The sequence below is a fragment of the Pristis pectinata genome, chromosome 1 (assembly GCF_009764475.1).
Source record: "Pristis pectinata isolate sPriPec2 chromosome 1, sPriPec2.1.pri, whole genome shotgun sequence".
In the NCBI taxonomy this organism is placed as follows: domain Eukaryota; kingdom Metazoa; phylum Chordata; class Chondrichthyes; order Rhinopristiformes; family Pristidae; genus Pristis; species Pristis pectinata.
Genome location: NC_067405.1, coordinates 27,630,048 through 27,654,961, shown reverse-complemented (window position 1 = coordinate 27,654,961; position 24,914 = coordinate 27,630,048). Strand labels below are relative to the sequence as shown.

Here is a 24,914-nt window from a genome sequence, read left to right as displayed (position 1 = left end):
CCACATTACAATACAACTGCAGGTCTTTGCCCACTGTCTGTATCCCTCTGAAGCTTCTGTATTTTCCTACTTACCTTGTTGTTAGCAACAGTACCCTTGGTGCCTTCATCTAAGTAACTATTGTTAATTGTTGTTAAAAAGTGAGGCACCAGCACCAATCCTTGTGCTACACAACTCTTTACATTTTGCCAAGCAGAAAATAACAACATATGTGCCCATTATCTGTTTCCTGTTCACTGGATAATCTTGCATCCACACCACTATGTTCTCTCAAACACGAGGAACTTTCAGTTTCCACAATAACCTCTGATACAGCACCTTGCCAAATGTCTTCTAGGAATCTAAGTACAGTACATTTGTTGGTTCCCCTGTATCCACAGCGGATGTTACTTCTTTGCAGCTCTCCAAAAACAAAACGGTCAAACATGATTTCCCTTTCACAAAACTATGTTGACTTTGCCTGATTAGAGTGATTATTTCCACTATCCACAAAGCACAAGCAGGAGCATGATAGAACAAACTCCATGTGCCTGGTTTTGGTGACAACCATCCAGCACAAAGCAGCTAGTTTGAATGCCAATCCATATACCACTGTATTGCCACCACCATTGGCAAACCATGATTACAGTGTGTGTCATCTACAAATACACTGGTCTAGGCTACTCCAACAGCACCTCCAAAAGTCATGATCTCTATCACACAAGAGTAAGTTAACAACCACATGGGAACGTCATGTCATTCAACATTCTGACTTGTAATCATATTGCACTGCTTCATCATCACTGGATTTAAAGGGTGTAATGTACCACAGATTGTTTTACCCTGAATACATTTCTCAGTTTAAACAGAAAAGAATTCTGAATTTGTGTCAACAGAGGGTGATGGATTCTGCCAAGTCAGGATATTATTCTCACTCCTCTCGGCTGCACTAATGATTTTCAAAGTCCATTTCAGAAAACATAATATTTGACACATTGCAGCCACTGAAGAATTCATTCATTTTTTTATTAAAGTATTGACATCTCCAGAGGGAACATAAAACGGATATATTTGTCAGAGATCTAACATCTACTTTAATTAAGCTGCCAGGAACCAACCCCTGCCATATTAATTTTGTTCTTAAGATGAAGAAATGGTTTTGGATGACTTCTTTTGGTTTTATCCTTTGGTATGTGTTTAAAGATGCATATTTAGTTTGAGTGACACTGATGATGGTGAGTCATCAGATAATGCAGATGAAGTGTTAGAAAATGGACACTTGAAATGTGAAATGAAGTATGTTTGCTTATAATAATAAAACAAATGTAATGCTCATTGTGAGGTGAGATGCCTTTTGATTGACCATTTTCTTTTGGCTGTTTCATAGAATAGACCCTAATATTTTATTATTGTAGACTCACTGTCACCATGCTTCATTGCTCATGTGATCAGAGAGTTCTGGCACTGAACGTCAATGGCAAACAAGCATCTCCCTGTAGCCTAAGTTTTGAAATGCTGGGGAAAAGAAATCCTTTTTTGGGGGAACCAAGGATTGGCTGTGATTTGGAAAGTGTGAACTAATGTATGTGTTTTACACTTATAAGCAATACAAACCTAATCACGTTGTACCTCGAAAGAATAAAAATTGCCCAAGCTGTATCACATGATCATTATCAAACAGAATTTGACATCGAGGTTGTCACAAACCAGCAACAAAAGAAACACACTGAGCATGATTCAGTGTTAAAAACTATTTTATTAATCACTACTTATGATAATACGTAAAATAAAAGTAAAAATGTTAGTATGTTAGAATTCAAAAATGTTAAACCTCGAACGTTAACCCCAAAACTAAACTCTTCGTGTGTGTGTGTGACAAAGTCCAAAACTCCCAGTTCCTGAATGGTTCTTAAAGTTCAGTTCCGCAAGCCATAAGGTGAAACATGAGCAAGGGCTTCTTCAACAACCACCGTTGTCTGAAGATAAGATGTAGATGTAGAAAAACATAGAGAGAGTACATACGAAATCCAAATGTTCCACGATGGAACCCAAACGACACTTCAGTGTTTACTCGGTAGTGACTTCCTCACCCCGAAAGCATCCGAACCGTGGTCGTCCACATACAAATACCTGTTTCCTTCTACAGGTCAGCAACAAAGTGAACTCCACCGGATTACTTCCAACTTCCATACATGGATTTCAGTGGCAAACACAGTTATTGTTTCTCATCCATCGATAGAGAAAACAAGCAGGCTGGTGTCTCTCTCCCTTCTCTCTCTCTCTTCTTCTTCTTCTTCTAACCTCTTCAACAACGTCATTACGTCCTTTATCTTCTATTGACGTAAGCACGCCCCACACACACATACACATACACACTCTATCTTAAAGGGACTTTCACTGAGTCCGTAACACCTCCCACCTAAAAAAAAAATTTCCCAAGAAAATTTTAACCGCGCATACAGTTAGTAATTTTAATAATTATCATGCTACACAACTACAGACTATCAGATTAGTACAGATACATGTTTCCCATTTAACATCGGGAAAGACAATCAGCAATCACATTATCTTTGCCTTTAATGTGAGTTATCATGAGATCAAAATCTTGCAAAATTAAACTCCAGTTTAACAGCCTTCTGTTCTTGTTCTTGACTCGGCTCAGAAACACCAATGGGTTATGATCTGTATATACAGTCAATGGTTTCTGAGCGGTGCAAACATATACACTGAAATGTTGCAAGGCTAAAACAAGCGACAGTAATTCTTTCTCTATGGTGTAATAATTCTTTTGATGCTCATTAAATTTCTTTGAAAAGTAAGCTACAGGATGGTCAATATCATCAAGGTCACCCTTCTGCAACAACACAGCTCCTGCAGCTTCATCACTGGCATCTACTGCTAATGAAAATGACTTTTCAAAGTCAGGTGTTTTGAGCACAGGATGGTAGCATAAAATGGCTTTCAGCTTCTCAAATGCTTCTTGACAAGAATCTGTCCAAACAAACTTTACTCCCTTCTTCAGAAGATTAGTTAGGGGAAGAGCAATATCAGCAAAATTTTTACAAAATTTTCGGTAATATCCAACCATTCCCAAAAATCTTCTAACAGTCCTCGTACCTGTGGGAATAGGGAACTCAGATATTGCTTGAACTTCTGCCTGAACAGGAGCTTGCTTGCCTTGACCTACAACATAACCAAGATACGTCACAGTGGCATGGCCAAATTCACTTTTAGCCAAGTTAACTGTAAGGTTAGCCTTGGAAAGTCTTTCAAACAACCTTTCTAACGCAGAGATGTGATCTTCCCAAGTATCATTCCCAGTCACTAAGTCGTCAATGTAGGCATCTGTATGTTTTAACCCATGAATCACTGAATTAATCATTCTTTGAAATGTTGCCGGAGCATTTTTCATTCCAAATGGCAAAACATTGTATTCATACAATCCAGAAGGGGTTACAAAGGCTGAAATCTCCCTTCCTCTATCTGTTAATGGAACACACCAGTACCCTTTTAATAGGTCAATCTTTGTAAGAAATTTTGCCTTTCCCACTCTATCTATGCAATCATCCACCCTAGGAATAGGGTAAGCATCTGACTTTGTTACAGCATTCACTTTCCTGTAATCTGTGCAAAATCTAACAGTTCCATCAGGTTTAGGTACAATAACACAGGGCGAACTCCAATTTGAAGTAGAATGTCTAATAATATCATTTTCCAACATGTACTTTATTTTCTGATCAACAAGTTTACTTTTTTCCACATTCATTCGATATGGGTGTTGTTTGATTGGTTTTGCATCCCCAACATCAACATCATGGGTAATTATCGATGTTCTGTTTGGAACATCTGGGAACAGATTTTTAAATTTTAAAATTAATTCTCTCATCTGTTGTTTTTGCGAAACTTGTAAATGGTCCAACTTCGTTTCAAGGTTCTCCAGGATATTTTGTTTTTTTAGTTTCGATGGAACAATATTTGGTCTAAATTGGCCTTCCTCAACATCAACATCAGGCATTCTAGAAACAACCTTTACATCATCCACCAAGGCCACCACTGAATCCCTCTCATAATAAGGTTTTAGCATGTTTACATGACAGAGTTGGGTTTTCTTGCGTCTATCTGGTGTTTTGATTATATATGTTAGATCAGTCACTCGAGATTCAATAACATAGGGTCCAGAAAAACGAGCTTGCAAGGGATTATTTTGGCTAGGGAAAAATACCAACACCTTTTGCCCCACTGCGAATGTCCTAGGCCGAGCACGTCTCTCAAAATATGTCTTCATTCTTATCTGGCTAGTTTTCAAATTCTCTCTCGCTAGCTGGCAGACTCTCTCCAACCGAGTTTTAAATTTTTGGACATAGTCCAACAGACTCAAGTGCACTTCCTCATTAACCCATTGATCTCTTAACAACTCCAAAGGTCCTCTCACCCTATGTCCAAATACAAGCTCAAACGGACTAAATCCTATTGACTCCTGGATTGATTCTCTAACGGCAAACAAAAGTAAATGGATACCTTCGTCCCAATCCTTTGTGTTTTCAAAGCAATAAGTCTTCAGCATATTTTTGAGAGTAGAATTAAATCTCTCCAGAGCTCCTTGAGATTCTGGGTGATATGCAGATGATACAATCTGCTTTGCTCCCAGCTCATAGACTATTTGTTGAAAAATTTTTGACATAAAATTACTACCTTGATCAGATTGGATTTCTTTTGGCAAACCAAACAAGGTAAAAAATTTTACAAGAGCCTTTGACACCGTCTTGGCCTTAATATTTCTAAGGGGTATTGCCTCTGGAAATCTAGAAGTGGCACACATGATGGTTAACAAATACTGATTTCCAGTCTTAGACTTTGGTAAGGGGCCAACACAGTCCACAATCACCTTCGAAAAGGGCTCCCCAAAAGCAGGAATTGGCTTCAAAGGAGCCACAGGGGGTTTTTGATTTGGTTTACCTACCATCTGACATGTGTGACAGGTTCGACAAAACATCACCACATCTTTTCTCAAACCAGGCCAATAGAATTGTTTCAAGATCTTCCCTACAGTTTTATTCACACCAAAATGACCACCCAAAGGCATACTGTGGGCCAGGTTTAAAATCTCATCCCTATAAACCTTTGGAACAACAACCTGATGAATAACTTCCCATTCCTCATTAACAGGAACATGAAGAGGTCTCCATTTCCTCATTAACACTCCATTTTTGACATAATATCCCATTGGCACTTTTTCAATCTCCTCACATGAGAGAGCTTTTTCTTTCAATTCTGTCAACTCAGGGTCCTTTGTCTGTTCCACCATAAAATCCTTCCTCGACAAAGACAAATCTTTAAATTCAGACTCACTATAAGGATGTTGATCCTCCAGTGAAGACAGAAAAGTCTCAGATAAGGCATCATAATTTTCTTCCTGTTTAGGACTGTCACAAGGAACTACATCAGACTGCACCGGACTGTCTGTCTTGGCTAATTCTCTAGCTCTAGCTCGAGTCACCGCACATGATGGGTAAACATCTGGATCATTCTCAGACTCATCAATCCTTGGTTTGGTTGTTAACCGTACCACAGGAACAATTTCTCCATCCGCAAGGTCATTTCCCAATAACAAAGAAACTCCTTCCACTGGCAAACTAGGTCTTATCCCTATCTCGACTGGTCCTTCTACGAACTTTGACTTTAAAATCACCCTGTGAAAAGGGACAGACATGGTCTCACCTGTAACGCCTCGTACTAGATTTACTTCACCAGTGTCACTTTCTTCTCCAAAATTTAAAACACTGTCCAGCAAGAGAGATTGACTAGCCCCAGTATCTCTAAGAATTTTCACTGGCACCTGGGGTGACTCATCATTCAGTGAAACAAAACCCTCTGATACATACGAATGGAATTCTTTTCTCACCTCCTCCAACTTTTCCGCTTTTCCCTCTTGCAAGGACTGATCTTTAACAGCATCTCCTAAACCTTTTTGATTTTTAATTGCCTGAAAGCAAGCATTGGGCCCAGCTTCCTTCTTTTTCTTCAAAAGGGCACAATTAGCTATCACATGGCCAGGTTTCCTACAGTAATAACAAGTACGCTCAACAGGTTTCTCCAGCCCTGGCTTCTTTTCATCTTTTCCTTTTTGATTACCTCCCAACTTAATCTCCGGTTTACCTGGATTGTCTTTGTAACTCTTTTGAAAGGTTTTAGGTTGTCCCCATTTGGATTTATGGGTTAAAGCATAATCATCTGCCAACCTAGCAGTTTCTTGTAAAGTTTCCACTGCCTTTTCATTTAAATATGTTGTTAATTCAGCTGGAACACATTTTTTAAAGTCTTCCACTAGTATCACCTCTTTCAATTTATCAAAATCCCCATCTACATTTTTAGCCATGTACCATTGTTCAAAACATATTCTCTTTCCATTGGCAAATTCCATATAAGTCTGATCTGCAGATTTCCTCAAGTCTCTAAATTTTTGTCTATAAGCTTCAGGTACCAATTCATAGGCCTTCAATATAGCTTGTTTTACCTTGGTATAATCAGCTGCATCCTCAGCAGACAAAGCAGAATAAGCTTTTTGAGCTTTACCTTTAATCACACTCTGTACCATAAGAGCCCATCCTTTCCTTGGCCAGTTTGAACTCACAGCAACCTTTTCAAAATGTTGGAAATACTGATCAACCTGATCTTCTTCAAACGGAGGGACTAATCAAACCTCCCTGCTGGCTGAAAAACCATCATCAGAATCAGATTCCGAACTCCTACGCTTCATTTGTAACTCATGCTGCCTCTTTTTCTCCTCGTTATCCAGCTCCATCCTCCTCAATTCCATCTGCTTCATTGCTAGATCAGCCTCTATCTTCATCTGAGTTAGCTTTTGTTCAGCCTCTATCTTCATCTGGGTTTGCTTTTGTTCGGCCTCTATCTTTAACTGGGTTTGTTCTCGTTCAGCGTCTAATCTCTTTTCCTCTTGTTCGGCCTCTAATTTCTTCTGTTCTCGTTCGGCCTCTATCTTTAACTGGGTTTGCTCTCGTTCAGCCTCTATCTTTGCCAGCTGCACCTGTGCCTCAGAAATTGCTATTTCACTGCCAGGAAACTGTTTTAACACTTCCTTCTCAAACACCTTCTTTTCCACATAATGGCCAGCTATCAGTCTCTGAATATCTGCCTTTCTCATAGACTGCTTTACTTCTGTAAGGTTTAGTCTTGTAGCAATCTTTATCAGATCATCCTTTTTTGCCACCTCCAATCCCTTTTGGGTTGGTGACTCCAAAAATGCCTTAATATCCATTGCTGCTGGTTTCCACACACACAAGCCAATTAAAAAGAATTTGTCAGACCTTCCTCAAAAATCTTTGGATTGAATCCCGAACAAATCTTGTCAATCTGGGGAACAATCCCAGACGACACTCGTTAACCTTGGGAACTATCCCGGACGAACCCCCAATTTTGTCACAAACCAGCAACAAAAGAAACACACTGAGCATGATTCAGTGTTAAAAACTATTTTATTAATCACTACTTATGATAATACGTAAAATAAAAGTAAAAATGTTAGTATGTTAGAATTCAAAAATGTTAAACCTCGAACGTTAACCCCAAAACTAAACTCTTCGTGTGTGTGTGTGACAAAGTCCAAAACTCCCAGTTCCTGAATGGTTCTTAAAGTTCAGTTCCGCAAGCCATAAGGTGAAACATGAGCAAGGGCTTCTTCAACAACCACCGTTGTCTGAAGATAAGATGTAGATGTAGAAAAACATAGAGAGAGTACATACGAAATCCAAATGTTCCACGATGGAACCCAAACGACACTTCAGTGTTTACTCGGTAGTGACTTCCTCACCCCGAAAGCATCCGAACCGTGGTCGTCCACATACAAATACCTGTTTCCTTCTACAGGTCAGCAACAAAGTGAACTCCACCGGATTACTTCCAACTTCCATACATGGATTTCAGTGGCAAACACAGTTATTGTTTCTCATCCATCGATAGAGAAAACAAGCAGGCTAGTGTCTCTCTCCCTTCTCTCTCTCTCTTCTTCTTCTTCTTCTAACCTCTTCAACAACGTCATTACGTCCTTTATCTTCTATTGACGTAAGCACGCCCCACACACACATACACATACACACTCTATCTTAAAGGGACTTTCACTGAGTCCGTAACAGAGGTACACAATGAATTATTAGGATAGGTGACCAAAAGCTTAGTTGGAATGATTTGGTTTAGTAGAGAGTGAGAATTCCAGAGCTTAGTAGTATGGCAGCTCAAGACAATGGCTCCAGTGGTAGAGTAATTAAATTTGGTTTTGGAGTGAACAAAGTCTAAGCTAAGAATTGGTAACTAGAATTGTAGATTCACGATGATAACTGGAAGAACAGAGAAAATTTATGATTTTTTTTCACACAAGATGGCAATCAGTCTTGTGAAATTGTGGATACAGAGGCTATACCATAATTGAGAGGGTTGGTAACAGTGAAAAATACAAAATTACTTTAAAGAAGATAGGGAAATGGGATTTGTCTGATCTCTCTGTGTGAGAGCTAGAAGTGCAGGTATTGTCATAATGGCTGTATAAAACTAGATATAGTTGGTTTTTAATTAATTTGAGTAGCCAGAAATTAAATGTGTTGAAATTGACAGTGTGTTGAAGGGCTATCTTCAATCCATTGGCTTCCATGTTTACCTGGACCAAATCAGGTCACAAGTGAACAACCATCTTTACAGAGGAGGGGTTTTTGCTTTCAGTTTGTATATAGCCCATGAAGAGGCAGTTTATCAGCAGTGAGAGTCTAAACAGTCTGGAACTCATCAGTGAAAGCATAGTGGAGCCTGGAGATTTGTGAGACAAATCTGTTAATAAATGAAAATCAAAAAACTGCAGCTGCTGGAAATCTGAAATAAAAAGAGAAAATGATGGATACACTCGGCTAGTTAGGCTAAGCATAGATCCAATGCCATCTACAAATTTGCTGATGACCCATTTCCTGTACACCCCCTCAAGACCATCTGTGATTGTTGACCATCTGGTTGAGTGGTGTCATAACAACAACCGTGGGCTCAACATCAACAAAACCAAAGAACTGATTGTGGACTTTAGGAAGGGGAAGTCAGGCAAACAAGCATCAGTCCTCATTGAAGAGAATGTGGTAGAAAGGGTGAGCAGCTTCAAGTTCCTGAGTGTCAACATCTCAGAGGATCTAACCTGGATCCAACACATAGATGCAACCATGAAGAAGGAGTGCCTGAGTCTCTACCTTCTTAGAAGTTCAAGGAGATGCAGCATGTTATTGAAGACTTTGACAAACTTCTACGGATGTACAGTGGAAAGCATACTGACTGGTTGCATCATGGAAACACAAGAGTCTACAGAGAGTGGTAGACTTAGCCAGTTCCATCATGGGTACATCTCTCCCCACCATCGAGGACATCTACAAGAAGTGATGTCTCAGGAAAGTGACACCATCATCAAGGATATCCACCATCCAGGCCATTCCCTCTCCTCATTGCTGCCAAAAAGGCAGGAGGTACAGGAGACTGAGGACTTACACCTCAAGGTTCAACAACAGCTTCTTTCCCACTACCATCAATTTCTTGAACGGACCTGAAAGACCATCAATTTGCACTAATGTTGGTTACGTTTTGTTTATTTTTGGAATTGTAGAGCACAGATTGTCATCCTGCCCCAGAAATATAGGTACAATTAGCCACTGCTCCTGCAGGTACTGCTACATCTGTTCACAGAAGTTGTGGTAGGAGATTGCACAGAAACCTCTGTAATAAAATTTGTAAAAATTGGAACTCAGTTTGCAGTTTTATTTCCAAACTTTACAGACGGTTACTTCTGAGCAGTACTCAAAAGCCAAATCAACATAGATATTCTCATACTAACATACTTTGAAACTTTTGGAGGAATGCGGTAAGTAAGGCTGCTCTTCATTTTGTTGCAGCTGCACAGCGGTTGTGCAGCTTAGTTATCTTAATGTAGTGGTTGGCTTGAAATGCCACAAATAACCAAACAGAATTCTGAAATTTCTGGACTTCACATGAACTTTTACCCACCACATCCAGCCTCACTTCTAGCATGCCAAATTCACTGTGACTCAGTGACTACAATCACAAGGTAAATGAAGCTTTTTGATGAGGGGAATTAACTTTAACGGCCAAAATGATAAAGTGAAACATCGAAGGCTTGAGGTTGGAAGTACTCTCTAATCTAAATAAGCTATTGTTTTAATGCGTAAGTGTACATTCGAAATTAGTAAGTAGTTAAATTCCATTTGGTTCAGTTTAAATTATTATTTTAATGACTTTCATAACCCAAACATTCCACCTAGTGGATGTCTAGCAATTACATTTTTAAGGGTTGAATTGTCTCTAACGATTTCTGGCTTTGTAGCCCAAATGTTAATTAAAGTTCAATTCTCATTTTGGTAGATCTCCACTACTGCTATCTTCAGTGTTTTATCCCAATTTTTTCAACTATGTGGCTACCTCTGGATACAGCATGAATAATTCAGGATTACATTATGTGGAAATTGAAGAATATGTAATAAGAGAGCACTTTAGATTCTGGGCTATGCTTGATTTTCTATTCCAACATTTTAGTGTAAGTAGTTTGTCAGCTGTGACCTCACTCTCTAGTTTTCAATTTTAGCTTGGAGCTGAGTAATAAAAAAAATCTCTACTGATAAATCTTCCTGAGTGTGTGACCCCATCAAAAGCTATGTGTTTGTAACACAAAGTACGTAACAATATTGTTAAAGGAGTCCAGGTGTGCTTCACTTTTGTATTGGTCATCACCATGGCTGCTATCAACAGATCAGTAATCTGTTCTGTGGAGACTATATCTTCCTGTTCAGTGTGCAGCCATTAAACTGTGTTATGCTTTTGAAACTTAAATCAAATCCCACATGGAAACATTATTTACTAAAAGTCCTGATTTTTTTTTACAATAATTGCAATGCAATCTAATCATTACTTCTCTGATTGTTCCTTAAAAGGTAAATCAGAAATTTTTATCAACCCTATTTATAAACCTTAAATCAATAGTATTTAGGCTCGAGTATGCAGTACATCCAGTTGGAGTATGGGGGATGGTGGGAGAAGAGAATTAATGAGCTTGGTTCTCTCTACCTGGACATAACCCAGCAGTGTGCTGCTTCTGTACTCCTGCTTTTAGTGGTCTGTGACTTTTTTGCTCATTATCTCTCTCCAGATGAAAACGATTATCTCTCTGACAAGTAAAAAAAAAGAAAATTGACTGCTTTAACTTACAAAAGTTCTGTAAGAATATGATTAGATTGAATTTGAAATTAAAAAAAGCAGACTCAAATTCTTTTTAAATTGTCTCTTTCATGACTGCCCTGCAGCTAAATTGGATAGTCCTGAAATATCGGCAATGTGATGTGGGATTAACCTGCTCCCCTTGCTTCTGATACAGGCAACATGCCAACTTCATACTGTCTGCAAATTAATGTGAATACAGCATGCATAAAGCACTAACCATCCTCTGGAGGGTCCAGTGATGTAAATGTCCAGTGCCACTTAAAGCCAGCATGAAGAGTTATAGGGAAGTTGCTTTCTGGCTGAGGTGAATGATAGAAATCAATATGTATCTCATTCTGACATGAAAAAAAATGTAATAATCATATAACATGGGAGTAAGTGAGCTGTAAGATTTTCCAATGGGAATTAGAAGTCATGCTGGACAAGGTGATGACAGAAAACAGAAAATTCTCCAGATAAAGTCGCTGGGGTTAGATAGCTGGCGGTCATTGCTAGGAGCCAAGACTCAGGGACCTGGATGCAGTGCTGCAGAATCCTCAGTGACCTCATACAAGTTGTTGAGGTCAGTAAATGCATTTTTAATACCACATCACAACATGTGCACCCCTAGCCAAAACAAATACACAATGCACCACACCTGTATCATTCACTTAGCAAAAATCATTACAGCTTAGTGCATTATGGCACTGAGAAGGGTTAGTTGCCCATCATTTCCTTGCTAACTGATTATTGAGCTACTTAGGTTACTCCAAGCTTCGTCATAGCTTTATAAGTTAGGGATAATTGCTCATTCAGGTACCCTTTCAAAGTGACAAAGGTTTCTGCCTCCACCTGTCTTTCAAACAGTAAATTACGGACTCCCAGTATTTTTGGGTGTAAATATTTTTTTCTGAGATCCCCTTAAGTCCTCCACCAATTGACTTGCTCTTATGTCCCATACTGTTGTCTTCTGTGCTGACTGAAACATAAACAGAAACACTCAGGCTCACAGCAGTCTTTCTAACAGGACTCCTGGGAAGACCAGGGGAAACTGATGCCCAGAGCAACATTATAGTAACCCCCAACAGGAGTCCATCTTCAACAGCTGAGCAGATTGAGGGTGTGGTCTAGCCTGCTTGGCAGAGGCTGTCATTGAATTACAGGTGGAGGGGGCAAAAGGAAGAGAAGAGGGAATGAATTGGAGAGGCAGGAGGGAAGGAGAAAATACAGGAGAAAGGAAAGAGAGAGAGAGAGGCAGGGGTTTGCTAACAGTCCCATATTGGAAGACCCTGCTCCCCACCATTCCCCATTTTCTGATATGATTTTCCCAGCTTGGTAGTCCAACTTGGAAAGATGAAGTCGCAGTGCTGGCTCAGCACTAAATGGCTCTGGGATTGAATTTATTCCACAGTCATACGATAGTCTGAGGCACTGAGACAAGAGCCCAGATATCTACAGTCAACAGCAAGCACTAAATCCTTGTTGCTTGCCTTCATATTAACTGAAGGATACCTCACAGCCATCCTTTCTATGGGAACCGACGCAGTCTTATTTGGCAGTTCCCATCCATTTCGACACTCATGTTGGCATTCACCTTGCAACATCCTTGTAAATTTGTTTCACTGTTTAAAATCTTCTACTCATGAGCCAGCAGATCAGATGCATGTTTTGCCTGTTTCCTGATTTTGTTAATATCAAAAATCCTGTTATTTAAAGTATCTAGAATAGAATATTTTTCTACTACACAAGATGAAGTGATACACTTTGAAAGATTGAACTTGAAGGTGGAGTACAAAGTTAATGGCAGGATTCTTAGCAGTGTGGAGGAACAGAGGGATCTTGGGGTCCACATCCATAGATCCCTCAAAGTTGCTGCACAAGTTGAGAAGATGGTTAAGAAGGCATATGGTGTGCTGGACTGCATTAGTTGGGGGATTGAATTCAAGAGCCGTGAGGTAATGTTGCAGCTCTATAAAACTCTGGTTAGACCACCCATGGATTATCGTGTGCAGTCCTGGTCACCTCATCATAGGAAGGATGTGGAAGCTTCGGAGAGGGTGCGGAGGAGATATACCAGGACGCTGCCTGGATTAGAAACATGTCCTACAAGGAAAGTTTGAGGGATTTGGGGCTTTTCTCTTTGGAGCATTGGAGGATGAGAGGTGACTTGATAGAGGTGTATAAGATTGTGAGAGGGATAGATAGAGTGGACAGCTAGCACCTTTTTCCAAGGGCAGCAATGGCCAATACCAGAGGATATCCATTTAAGGTGAGTGGAGGAAAGTTTAGGGGAGATATCAGAGGTAGGTCTTTACACAGAGAGTGGTGGCTGCCTAGAATGCACTGCTGGGGGTGGTGGTAGAGGCTGATACAATAGGAACAATTAAAAGACTCTTGGATAGGCACTGGATGTAAGAAAAATGGAGGGATACGGGCTGTGTAGGAGGAAAGGGTTAGATTTATCGTAGGGTAGGTTTATATAGGTCAGCACAACATCGTGGGCTGAAGGGCTCATACTGTGCTATACTGTTCTATGTACTTAGCAATTGTGTTCATATCCATATTCTAAATATTCAACAGAAAAGGGTCTTGTTCTTTCCAAATTGAATTACGTGCTCAGTGTTGCAGATAATTCAGTTTGATGCATCTCATGGATTAAGAGAAACCTTTAAAAGACGCCTGGGGAGGAAAAGTTTAGAGGGACATAGGCCAAACATAAGCAACTGGGATTAGCATAGATAGAGATCTTGTCAGCGTGGATGAGTTGGGCCATAGGGCCTGTTTCTATGCTGTATAACTCCAGAAATCCAGGAAAAAACAAGGATGAGACAGCATGTAAGTTTTCACCAGTATTGACAGCTGGCAAATTCCACATTTGTATTGGTGATGAAAATGACCAACACCACCTTGTTTGCCCCACTCTCCTGCTATCCTTCTGACTAAATTTTCAGTTTCTATGGATTGTTTGCATGTGATCTAAATTGGCATTTTAAAAACAAAAAAGAAATAACAGATGAAGCTATGTTTGTGCATGTAGCTATTAATTACCCATTTATTTAAGTCCTGAAATCACAATCTGTATCACTATTTGACAAGTCTGCCAGACCCGTCACTACAACGAGCAGGAGTTAAAGAAAACATTTCTATGCAGGGTACTTTGTAAGCTTGATAATGATCTCCTGTCTAACGAAAGCAATATTTTTTGTTAATCAGCTGTTACATTCTTTCCACAGATGGTGGCCTTGTAAATTTAACTTTGTTACTCTCAATTCCATTGTATATCCTTCTCCCACAGTTAATTGTCATGCTTCAGGAACTAATGAGAACTCTAACCTCAAAGTTATAGCTAAACCATATGTTTTCTCAATTAATTTGGCAACAAATATATGATATGCTCAAAAACTATTACTTCTGTGAAGGGAATTTCATTTATCACTGCTTAACATGATAGCTCCAAGCCATCAAAAAGATGCTATGCATCTGTATCCCTATGAAGTTGGGATGATAGATGAGCTGGAAACAAGCACACTGCATCAGGGTATATAAAAAAAGGAAATGTTGGAAACAGTCTGAAGGTCAGACAGCATCTGTGGAAAGAGAAACAAAGTTAACATTTCAGGTCAAAGATCCTTCAGATACATAAACTCTGTTTGAGTGAGTTGAGTGTGACCTGCTGAGAGTTTCCAGCATTTTCTATTTTAGTTTAGATATCCAGGTTTTGTCTCTCTCTGGCTCCATTCTGAAGTCAAACCATTGCTGCCCAGTGATTAATTTCCCCATTTCTATTCCTACATGATCCTCTGATAGTCCTCTTTTTCTTGCTGCAACCCTCTTACTTCCCTATCCTCTTTTTTTTAACATTTACTTGCAGCCTCTGCTGGAGATGCAGTGGGCAGTCTTCCAAGCTCTGCTGATGAGCTGCTTGGGAACACCCAGCAGATGCTTGCTCTTTGCTTGTCTCATTTAAGGAAGACCTGGGGCTCAGTATTGGCTATGCCTAGGGCCTAATGGTACAAGTGTATGGATCATAATGGGTCTGGGCATTTCATGTAGGTTAGAGGATCATTAACATCAAAAGGATTATTGGACTGCTGATAATTCAACCTTTCAAGTTCCACGGTTTCTAAATTCAGAATCTTATATAACTTTAAACTACACAGGCAAACATAATTCAAAGCAAGTGGTAAAAATCAGACAAAATGTCAGATTAAGTATTAACTCCATTTTCTTCCTCTCAGATGCTGCCTGACCTGCTGAGTATTTCTAACAATTTCTGCTTGCATTTCAGATTTTAAAAATTAGCAGTATTTTGCTTTTCTTTATGATCATACTTATAGTGTTAAATATTAATCTGGAAAACTATGTCAGCCCTACAATTGCAGAATCATTGAATTGAATTGTTACAGCACAGAGAAAGAATTTGGGCCATTGAGATTACACTGGCTGTCTGTCACGCATCCAGCCTGTTCTATTTCATACTCCTTCCCATAGCCTTGAAATTCTTTTACCTTTGAATATTTATCCAATTACCTTCTGAAAACTACAATTATATAACGATCCAACCAATCTGTTACTTTGCCTCGCATCATTCTTCCTGCTAAAATGCTTCTCTTCATTGCAATTCTTCCTGCCATGTATCTGTATATTCCACCAATCTACTTCTGTCCTCCTGACGTTGTGACATTCAGAAACTTTGTGTGATCCACAAATTTTGGTAATTTTACCCTGTGTGCAAGTTGCATGAAATTTAGTCAGCGCTATCAGCCTATGTAGTGTCAAAGGTTGGTACAGTGACAGAGAGATTGGTTGTTCACTAATCAAAGCAATATTAGTCTTTCTTAAAATTGCAACACTTATAAGCTCTGAAGAACCAACAAAATACAGTAAGTTTGTATTAGGAATTAGAAATTTTCCCTACAAAATTTTAGTAATCCATTTGGTTAGCAAAGCATGAGTGTTGCATGTTGAAACATTACAAACAAAACAGCTTTCAGTTTGACATAAATTAATGCTGTTAATGCTCATTGTAATATCTTCTGTCATGATCGTATGTTTTGAAAGTACCAGCTATGCACAAAAATGGTATAGATACCTCAAGTCTTCCAATGCCACTACAAGATTTGAAAATATATTACAATGTATTTATTCTCAGCTTTGACAGATTGTTTATTCTGAAAATCATTCCTTTTTAGGCCAAATGAAACGTACTAGGCATGTGCTACAAAAGACCCATGGAGAAGGAAGGCCCTGCTCTTCTCACCTAACTCAGTATCGACCTTGCCTTGTAAAGCCATGTTATAGCTGGGTCTTCAGTGAATGGTCTGCATGCAAAATTGAGGTAAGATAATCACTTTACTAGAGTCTAACTTATCACTACAAAACAATCTTACCAGAATCTACCTTAGATTAAGCTCATATCTTTAACCAAAGTAGAAGTTTCTGCTGAGAAAATACAGTGAGTTTTGGCTTCCTTACTTAAATTCAGTTATCTCCTTCCTTGCCACAACATACTACCTGATGCTTTCCCCATGTTGGAAGTTTGTGAGTTTCAAGTATGTCCAGGATTGATATCAATGAGCTGCCTGGTGACATAGATTATGCAACATTTAAAATATCATTGCTTTTATTTCTATTTCCATCTTCTCACACATTTTTTTCATGCAGTTATATCTGCTCAAACCTTGTGTGTCATTTTCAGCCAAAGAGCTGCTCAGTGTCACCAATGTGGCATTGGAAATCAAATGGGTTTCTTCTGTAAATTAGAATCTCAACCTTGAACTGAAATTAATGAATAAACTTGATTGGTAAAGGAGAGAAATCCTTTGTGGAATATAGATTTATGCCAAACCTGTGGGTGGTTGGTGAAGGGAGGGAAAACTTTTGCATTTAAATTATCCCCCAGTCCCTTGAAATATTTCGTTCCAGATGCTACAAGTGGCAAGGAAGTTGACAATGTACAGTGCTTAAACAATTGTTAGGTAAATAACAGTTGAAAAGTAATTAATTTTGATACAAATAGCAAGGTTCTAGGCACCATGGTATGCACCTTTGGCTGTGAGCAAAACCAGGGAGGATATAATGGAAATACTGGACACAACATCCCAATCCTTCTACACGTCACTAATTGTGCTGTTTGACAATAGTAGAGAGTATATGGTATCCTTGCTTAGGAAGTGAGCTAAGGATAAGTCAATTAATTGCAGGCCAGTTACTTTAATCCCAGATGTGCTCAGAACCCATAATTCAAGACAAAATAACTGAGCTTTGTGAAATACCTTAGTTAATTAAGGACATGTAGCAAGAACTTGTTAAATAAAGTGGTATTTTATGTTTACTGAGAAAATAACATTGAATATTATAAGAATGCTGCAGGTGTGGTGTATTTCGATTTTCAAGTTAACCAGAGGAGAAGTTTAAAAAATTCAAGCGCATGGTATAGAACCAAACATTATAGCACTGGAGAGACGGCTGGATGAACTTTGCATCTGACCCCTCAGCTTTACATCAGGGAAGGCTGACATACAGACCCAAGCCCCAGTCATTTCAATGAAATTGTCAACCCTGTGTAAAATGATTGCTGTTATGTTTGAATTATTTTACTTTTTCTTTGATGTTTTTATCCTTTTGAGGTTATTACAGTGATTTTACGTATTTAATTTTTCAATTATTTTTTTATTTGATTACTTATTCAATTTTATTTGATTCCTTAAAAACACATTTGAATATATCTGACTATCAGAAACATTTAAAAATAGCTCAAAGACCTTTGGCAGCGGCCACGCGAACTCAGCTATAGAGGGGGTTGGGACATTATTGTGAGTGACAAGTCCAGGCAGTGGGTTGTGTCCAGCATAACCTGGTGCATTGCTTCAGGAAGATTAAGTGAAAAGTAGATGCAAGATGCAAGGTACAAAGGCTATGGGAGAAAAAAAGAGTCAGAAAAATAAAAAGATTTAGTTTGAACTGCTCTAGCAAGAGCTTCCTTCTGTACTCCATCATTTTATGGTTGGTTTTCAGATTATTTAATAATGGCACAACATTTTCAGCACATTGCAAATTGATTTTTATTTTGGTCCAGGGATTTAACATTGCTTTTGCAACAAAAAAACCTCTGAGTCATTCCTAATTTGAATTTGTGCTGAGCATATATTTTCATTAATTAAAACAGGAATACCATTGTATTTCCCTGAGTATTATTTTAATTTTATTAGATTTTACAATCAATAAAATACCCAAGTCAACTAATAATTTGATATCAAAGAAGTCAAAAGCTTTCTGGGCCACAATCACATGGAATTACAGCATGAAAACACTGCAAATGGTTACAGTCTTCAGAGTCCAATTTAATTTTGACCTATAAATAGACTTCTATTGGAAACTGTTGTCACTATGTACTGCACTAAACTTTGAAATAGCTTCTTGAAGGAGCAGCTATTTTTCAGGCTTCAGATAAATAACTGACCACACATTAGTAAATCCTCAAGATGGAAAATAACTTTCAAAACTGTGCAGAACTTTTACAAAAGGAAGCAAGAATGCATTACTGACCTGATTTCATTTTTCATTGAAACCAAATTCCTCATCTTCTACAGCCCCCTTGTCTAAAATACTTGGGAAAACAGAATGAGTTTTCTTTAACTTATGATATGATCATATATTTTATGGTCATATATTTTATGATATATTTGATACATATTTGATATATATGATATACATATATTTTATATTTATGTATATCATTTATATATGTGATGTGTCTTGGAAAGCATAACTGAACCTTGTGCAGTATTTTAGTAGATTTATTTGCTGATTAATAGAACTGTGAAATACAGGAAGAAGCCAGACTGGATTCTTGCCTTGCCCTTGAGCGCTTTCATGGCCAGTGTTCACTGCCAAGTTATAGACATTGAGGCAGGACATTTAGTTAAGCTACTGGAAGGCCACTTTGAAACAATGTTCGGCAAGATGAGATGGGTCCTTAATTAACAACAAAATGCTGGAGGGATTTGGCAGGTCAGGGAGCATCTGTGGAGGGAAATGGACAGTCAACATTTCAGGTCGAGATCTTTCATCCGGACTGAAAGATAGAGGAGAGATAGCCAGTATAAAGAGGTGAAGGGAAGGGTTGGAGCAAGAGCTGGCAATAGATGGATGGATCCAGGTGAGGAGGGGTGATAGGCTGATGAAGGAGGGAAGAGTGAAAATAGCAACAGAGGCTGGGAGGTGATAGGTGGGGACAACAGAGGGCTGAGATGGAATCTAATAGGAAAGGAAGGTGGAGCGTGGAATCAAATAAGGGAAATGGGGTGGGCAGATGGGAACAGTAGGGGGAAGGAACCCAGTGGGAGGAACGTTTGGGTGATGGGCAGATGGAGTGGGCAGAGGAAGGGGGAAAAAAAGGGAAAGAAATAAAGTGGGTATGGGAGGAACTGAGTAGATCAGGAGGAGAGAGAAAAGGGACGGGGGGCGAGCAAGTTACCTGAAATTGGAGAAGTCATTGTTCCTGCCTTTGGGTTGTAGACTACCCGGGTGGAATATGAGCTGCTATTCCTCCAGTTTGCATTTAGCCTCACACTGGCAGTGGAGCAGGCAGAGGACAGACAGGTCGGTGTGGGAATGGGAGGGAAATTAAAATGGCTAGCAACAGTGCTTAATTTTTTTTATTGTAGTTCATAAACATTGAAAACACAGAAATAAAAGGCCCAGATCTATCACATGCCTTCAAAGAGGCATTCCCCTTTAGGAGAATTCCAAGCACAAACTGGAGGAACAACACCTCATTTTCCATCTTGGAACCTTGCAGCCTAATGGCCTGAACATTGAACTCTCCCACTTTAAGTAATCCCCACACCCCTTCCCCACACTACCCCCCGCAAACCATGCCTCTTCTTTTCCTCCCTTTCCTAGCCCCACTCTTGTTTCTACCTCTTTTTTTCCTTTCTCTCTGTACCTTTGACCCATCCCCCAGTGGATCTGCGCCCCCCACCTCCCCCCCACCTGCCTATCACTATCTCTTACCTGCATCTACCTATCTCCACCTTGTGCCCACCCCACCTCCCCTTTTTTGTCCACCTCTCACTGCTCTACTTTTCTATCCTATATATTGGGCTTCCCCTTTTCCTATCTTCAGTCCTGAAGAAGGATCCTGATCTGAAATGTTGACAACCTGCTTTTCTCCACGGATGCTGCCTGGCTTGTTGAGTTCCTTCAGCATTATAGTGTTTTTCATCTGGATTCCAGCATCTGCAGTCCTTTGTTTCCCCCTCAAAATATTATTTATAGGCTTCAGGAAACACAGGTATTTCCCGTGTTGGCCAACAAGAATCAACCAGTTCCGAACTTCTAACAGCTGAGTCCCACAAGTCACTCTTCCAATCTCTCATTTTCCTGTCTGATCATGATCTATTTAATCAAATCATGACTTTTTCCTCAACCCAAGCACGATATTCTTCCTATCATGATAATTATGTCCACGAATCCCAAATCCAATCTCTTCCAACACCTGACCACAATCCCCCCCAACCATAATTTTCTTCTCCTGATCATGTTCTCTCTTCTGATCCATAGAACCTCCTCCTCTGCAAGGTGCTCCCCTTCTTCACTCCCCCATACCCTTGGCAAGTGACACCTTTCCCTCCCTCCTTTACTGGTCTGTGCTCTGCAGCTTTGGCCTTTTAACAGAGGTTCTTTTCCTGGCAATCAGCTAGGTAGTTTGTTTGGCTTGTTATCAGCAAGAAGCCAAGAGATAAATTTTAACAATCTGCATCTAAAATCTTGTACATCCGGATTTCCCATCCAGTATATCTTATCTTATTCCTGTAAGTGTAAAACAATTGGTTTATTAAAATGCAAAAACAATTAATAGCAACCTGCATTCAGATAGTAACTTTAAGATAAAAATACCTCAGAGAAACATTAGTCAATAAAATTTTACTCTAAGCCATAGATGTAGATGTTGTTAAAAAGGTTAGTTTTAGGATGGTCTTGAAGGAAAATAGAAAGATGGAGGAGTGGTGGACATCAGGAAAGAGATTCCTAAGTGCAGGTCACAGGCAACTGAAGGCCTGGCCTCTAGTTGAGCAAATAGAATTACGGATGCACAAAAAGCCAGAACTATGATCGTTCAATGTATGACCATGATATGTTTATCAGATTTTATACAGAGAGAGAAACTAGGGGAGGGTGGAGCAGTAAAATCAGGAGAGACAGAGCATGATGCCTTGAAGTTGCAATCAACAGGGATATTGCAGTGGTGCTGGACCCAACAGAAGACCATGCTAACCCCCTTTAATCAATCATTAAGCACTTAAATCACATAAGTAACTACATGCCCATTTTACCCTTAATATGCATCCGTTTTCCGTGCTCCTGCAAAAGCAATCAAAGTTAAGCTCCTGCACATACCAAGGAAGTTTAAACCACCAAGTATAAGAAGTTGCTTGGTTGAGAAGCTGAGGAAGATGTCTTGATAGGAAAATGTTAATGGTACTTGGTTAGATGGTAGAGAATGAGAATTTTATATGAGAGGTTGGAAAAATGGAACAAAGTGAGATGTTCAAAGTGGGAGAAGGTGAGAGGAGGATGAAGGATCCAGTCCAAGGAGCAATTTGGTGATAAATGAAAACTTGCTACTGTAGCAAACTGTCATGCCAAGTGTTGGAATATTTGGCCAGGGAAAGACTTCACTTGCAGCAAATCTGTTATTGTCTCTTTGCCGGGTTACTAGCAAGGTCATGATATTGATGTAATTACCCTTAATAAGTAAGGATGTTTATAAGTTCTCATGGTGGCTGGTGGTGCAGTTATACAACTAGAAAATGTTACAGAGATGAGGATGGCTGATGCCATGGAAGGATTTGAGAGCGAGGATGAGGATTTAAATGCCTACCTGATTTTGTACTAGAAGCCTCCATAGGACAGTGAGCACATGAATGCCAATGAATGGGACTTGGCTTTTAGTGAGGACAAAGGAAATAGTGTTTTGATTGAGCTCAAGTTTATGTAGGATGAAGGCCAGTCACAAGAATCCTGGGATTATTAAGTTTAGAAGTAGTTGAGGTACGACTGAGCTTTTCAGCAACAGGTAAACTGAGGCAGGCTTGGAGACCAACAGTAGTCTGGAGGTGAAATCAATTGATCTCAGTGATGTTGAGGTTATATGGCTGAAGCTCTCCTTGGACACTTTGACACCAACACATGCTGATTGTGTGATTCAGCCTTTGATAATTTCCAGGAAAAGAAAAGGAATTGGTGGCTGGGAAAAGGTTTCTGTGATGGGGACCAAAGACAATGGAATCATTCTCAGTATTTAGTTGGTGAAAATTTCTGCTCATTCAGTACTCAGTGTCAAACACACAGCATGACAAATTGGAGATGATGGAGGGGTTGAGTGATCATGGCAAGGTAGAGCTTAGTGTCAGCAGCATACAGTGGAAACCTGCTTTGTATTTATAGATGAGGTCCCAGGGGTAATGTAGCTGAGAAATTTATTCAATCAAATCTATTGAGGGTGACATTGTGGGTGAGGACCCTTGCTTAATGAAGTGGCTTAGGGGTGCTTTCATAAAATTGCCTGAAGTATTAGTAATTTCATTCATCAGTTTATCAAATATAAAGACATGTATTTTAAATTTTGTATGAAAAAAGAATTGTCTACTATAAACCTTTTATAAAAATCCAGACAAAATATTCAGTTTAGATGCTATTTGGTGATTATGGTTAACATAAAAATGTCAATACATGCTTGAACAGGAAGTGCCACCCAGTTAAGTTATACATATGTTGTTTTGAAGAGAAAATGTTTCACAACTATTTAAAGTCACAAACTGTCTTAGTACAGCATGTATTTTAAACATATCTGTTTATCTCACTGCTCTCATTTTAACATAACAAGTGCTTAAGACAAAATGTACCCTTTGGGGCATTAACGCAAGATTTGGTTTGTTTTTCATTTCCTTTGCCTGAAAGAGGCAGGAGACTCTTTGAAGATACATTCAGTATTAATTAGTCTTTTCAGTGGACTTGTATTCTTTGCAGTCCTTGTGATACTTGAGTAGGAGGTGGCAGGGGTGTGGTTGTTTTTGGTTATACAGGAGAAACGGGGTTTTACAAGAATTTTCTATGCATTGGTGTATGATGTACTTTCCGAGAAAGTGACATATTTCACCCACTGTCTGCATTTAGCATTCGCAGTTAGGTATTACAAAGATTAAGTGCATTATGCTTTAATCTTAAAAGATCACAAGGCTAATGTGTTACATTTCCATCTTTGGTTATCTTCATTTTTTTTGTGTGAGGTGGCAGTGTGACATGCAAGGAACTAATGTCCACAATAAGAGTGGGTAGAGGTGAATCTAAATCCTCCTTTCAGATCTGTACAATTGACAAGAACATAGAACATTACACACAGTACAGGCCTATTGGCCCACGATGTTGTACCGACATTTTATCCTGCTTTAGTACGTATCTATCTAACCTTTCCCTCGCAAATGGGAGGATGTCTGCTAAGTCAGTAACCCAGCACATTTATTTTGTTATTTTAAATTATCTTACACTTTATAGCTACGTCTATATAGCTACCTCTATTATAAATATGATATAGAGCTAAGTAGGTTTAACTTTGGAAATAAACTTGTGGAAAGGGGCAGGCATGGTAGTGAAGCAGTTAATGTAACGCTATTACAGTGCCAGCAACCTGGGTTCATTTCCGGCCACTGTCTGTAAGGAGTTTGTATGTTAAAATAAGATAAGATAAGATATCTTTACTAGTCACATGTACATTGAGACATACAGTGAAATGCATCTTTTGCGTAAAGTGTTCTGGGGGCAGCGTAGAGTGTTCTCCCCGTGTCTGCGTGGGTTTCCTCCGGGTGCTCCGGTTTCCTCCCACATTCCAAAGACGTATGAGTTAGGAAGTTATGGGCATGCTACATTGGTGCCAGAAGCACGGCAACACTTGCGGGCTGCAATAAAGAAATTGTTTCCTTTTACAGTATTGTACAGATGACAAAGGTACAAATGCCAAATTAAATGCCATACTCATTTTGTACATTCAGCTTTCAACTCCAGGATCATTTACTGTTTCAGTATTCTATTTACAACACTTACTTGCTTATACATTGAAGTGTGTGTCTGACATCAACAACCTCCTGACACTTGCATTTCACTGTGTGGTTCGATGTACATGTGACTAATAAAGATATTTTATCTTATCTTATGCATGAGATAGTTTGATAAATATTAGATAAAGAAAATTAATTTCATTTAATTTGGCATTTGTACCTTTGTCATCTGTACAATACTGTAAAAGGAAACAATTTCTTTATTGCATTTGCTTGTTTAATCTTGAATGCCATACTTATGTATAGCCATTAGATTTGTCAATGCTAAATCTACTTCAATATGCACATAATTGGAATATTACAGATAAAGGGAGAAGTAGCCATCTTTTGCAAAATAAAAACATGCATGACTTTAGCAAGCATTCTTTTCTATCTTTCTGTGTTAATATAAAAGAATGTATTATATGTAAACTACTTATTTTGTACATTCAGCTTTCAACTCCAGGATCATTTACTGTTTTAGCGTTCTATTTACAACACTTACTTGCTTATACATTGAAGTGTGTGTCTGACATCAACAACCTCCTGACCCCCAGAGAATGAGAACTTATCCCATATTCCATA

General features: G+C 39.1%; 1 protein-coding gene across 1 annotated transcript in view; it reads left to right on the top strand.

The window, feature by feature from the left end:
- Positions 1 to 24,914, top strand: part of thsd7ba (thrombospondin, type I, domain containing 7Ba) — a 448,905-nt gene that overhangs the window by 357,370 nt on the left and 66,621 nt on the right. Inside the window, exon 20 of the mRNA XM_052026976.1 lies at positions 16,422 to 16,567. Within this exon, the coding sequence (XP_051882936.1) occupies positions 16,422 to 16,567 (146 nt within the window). The remainder of the gene's footprint in view (positions 1 to 16,421; positions 16,568 to 24,914) is intronic.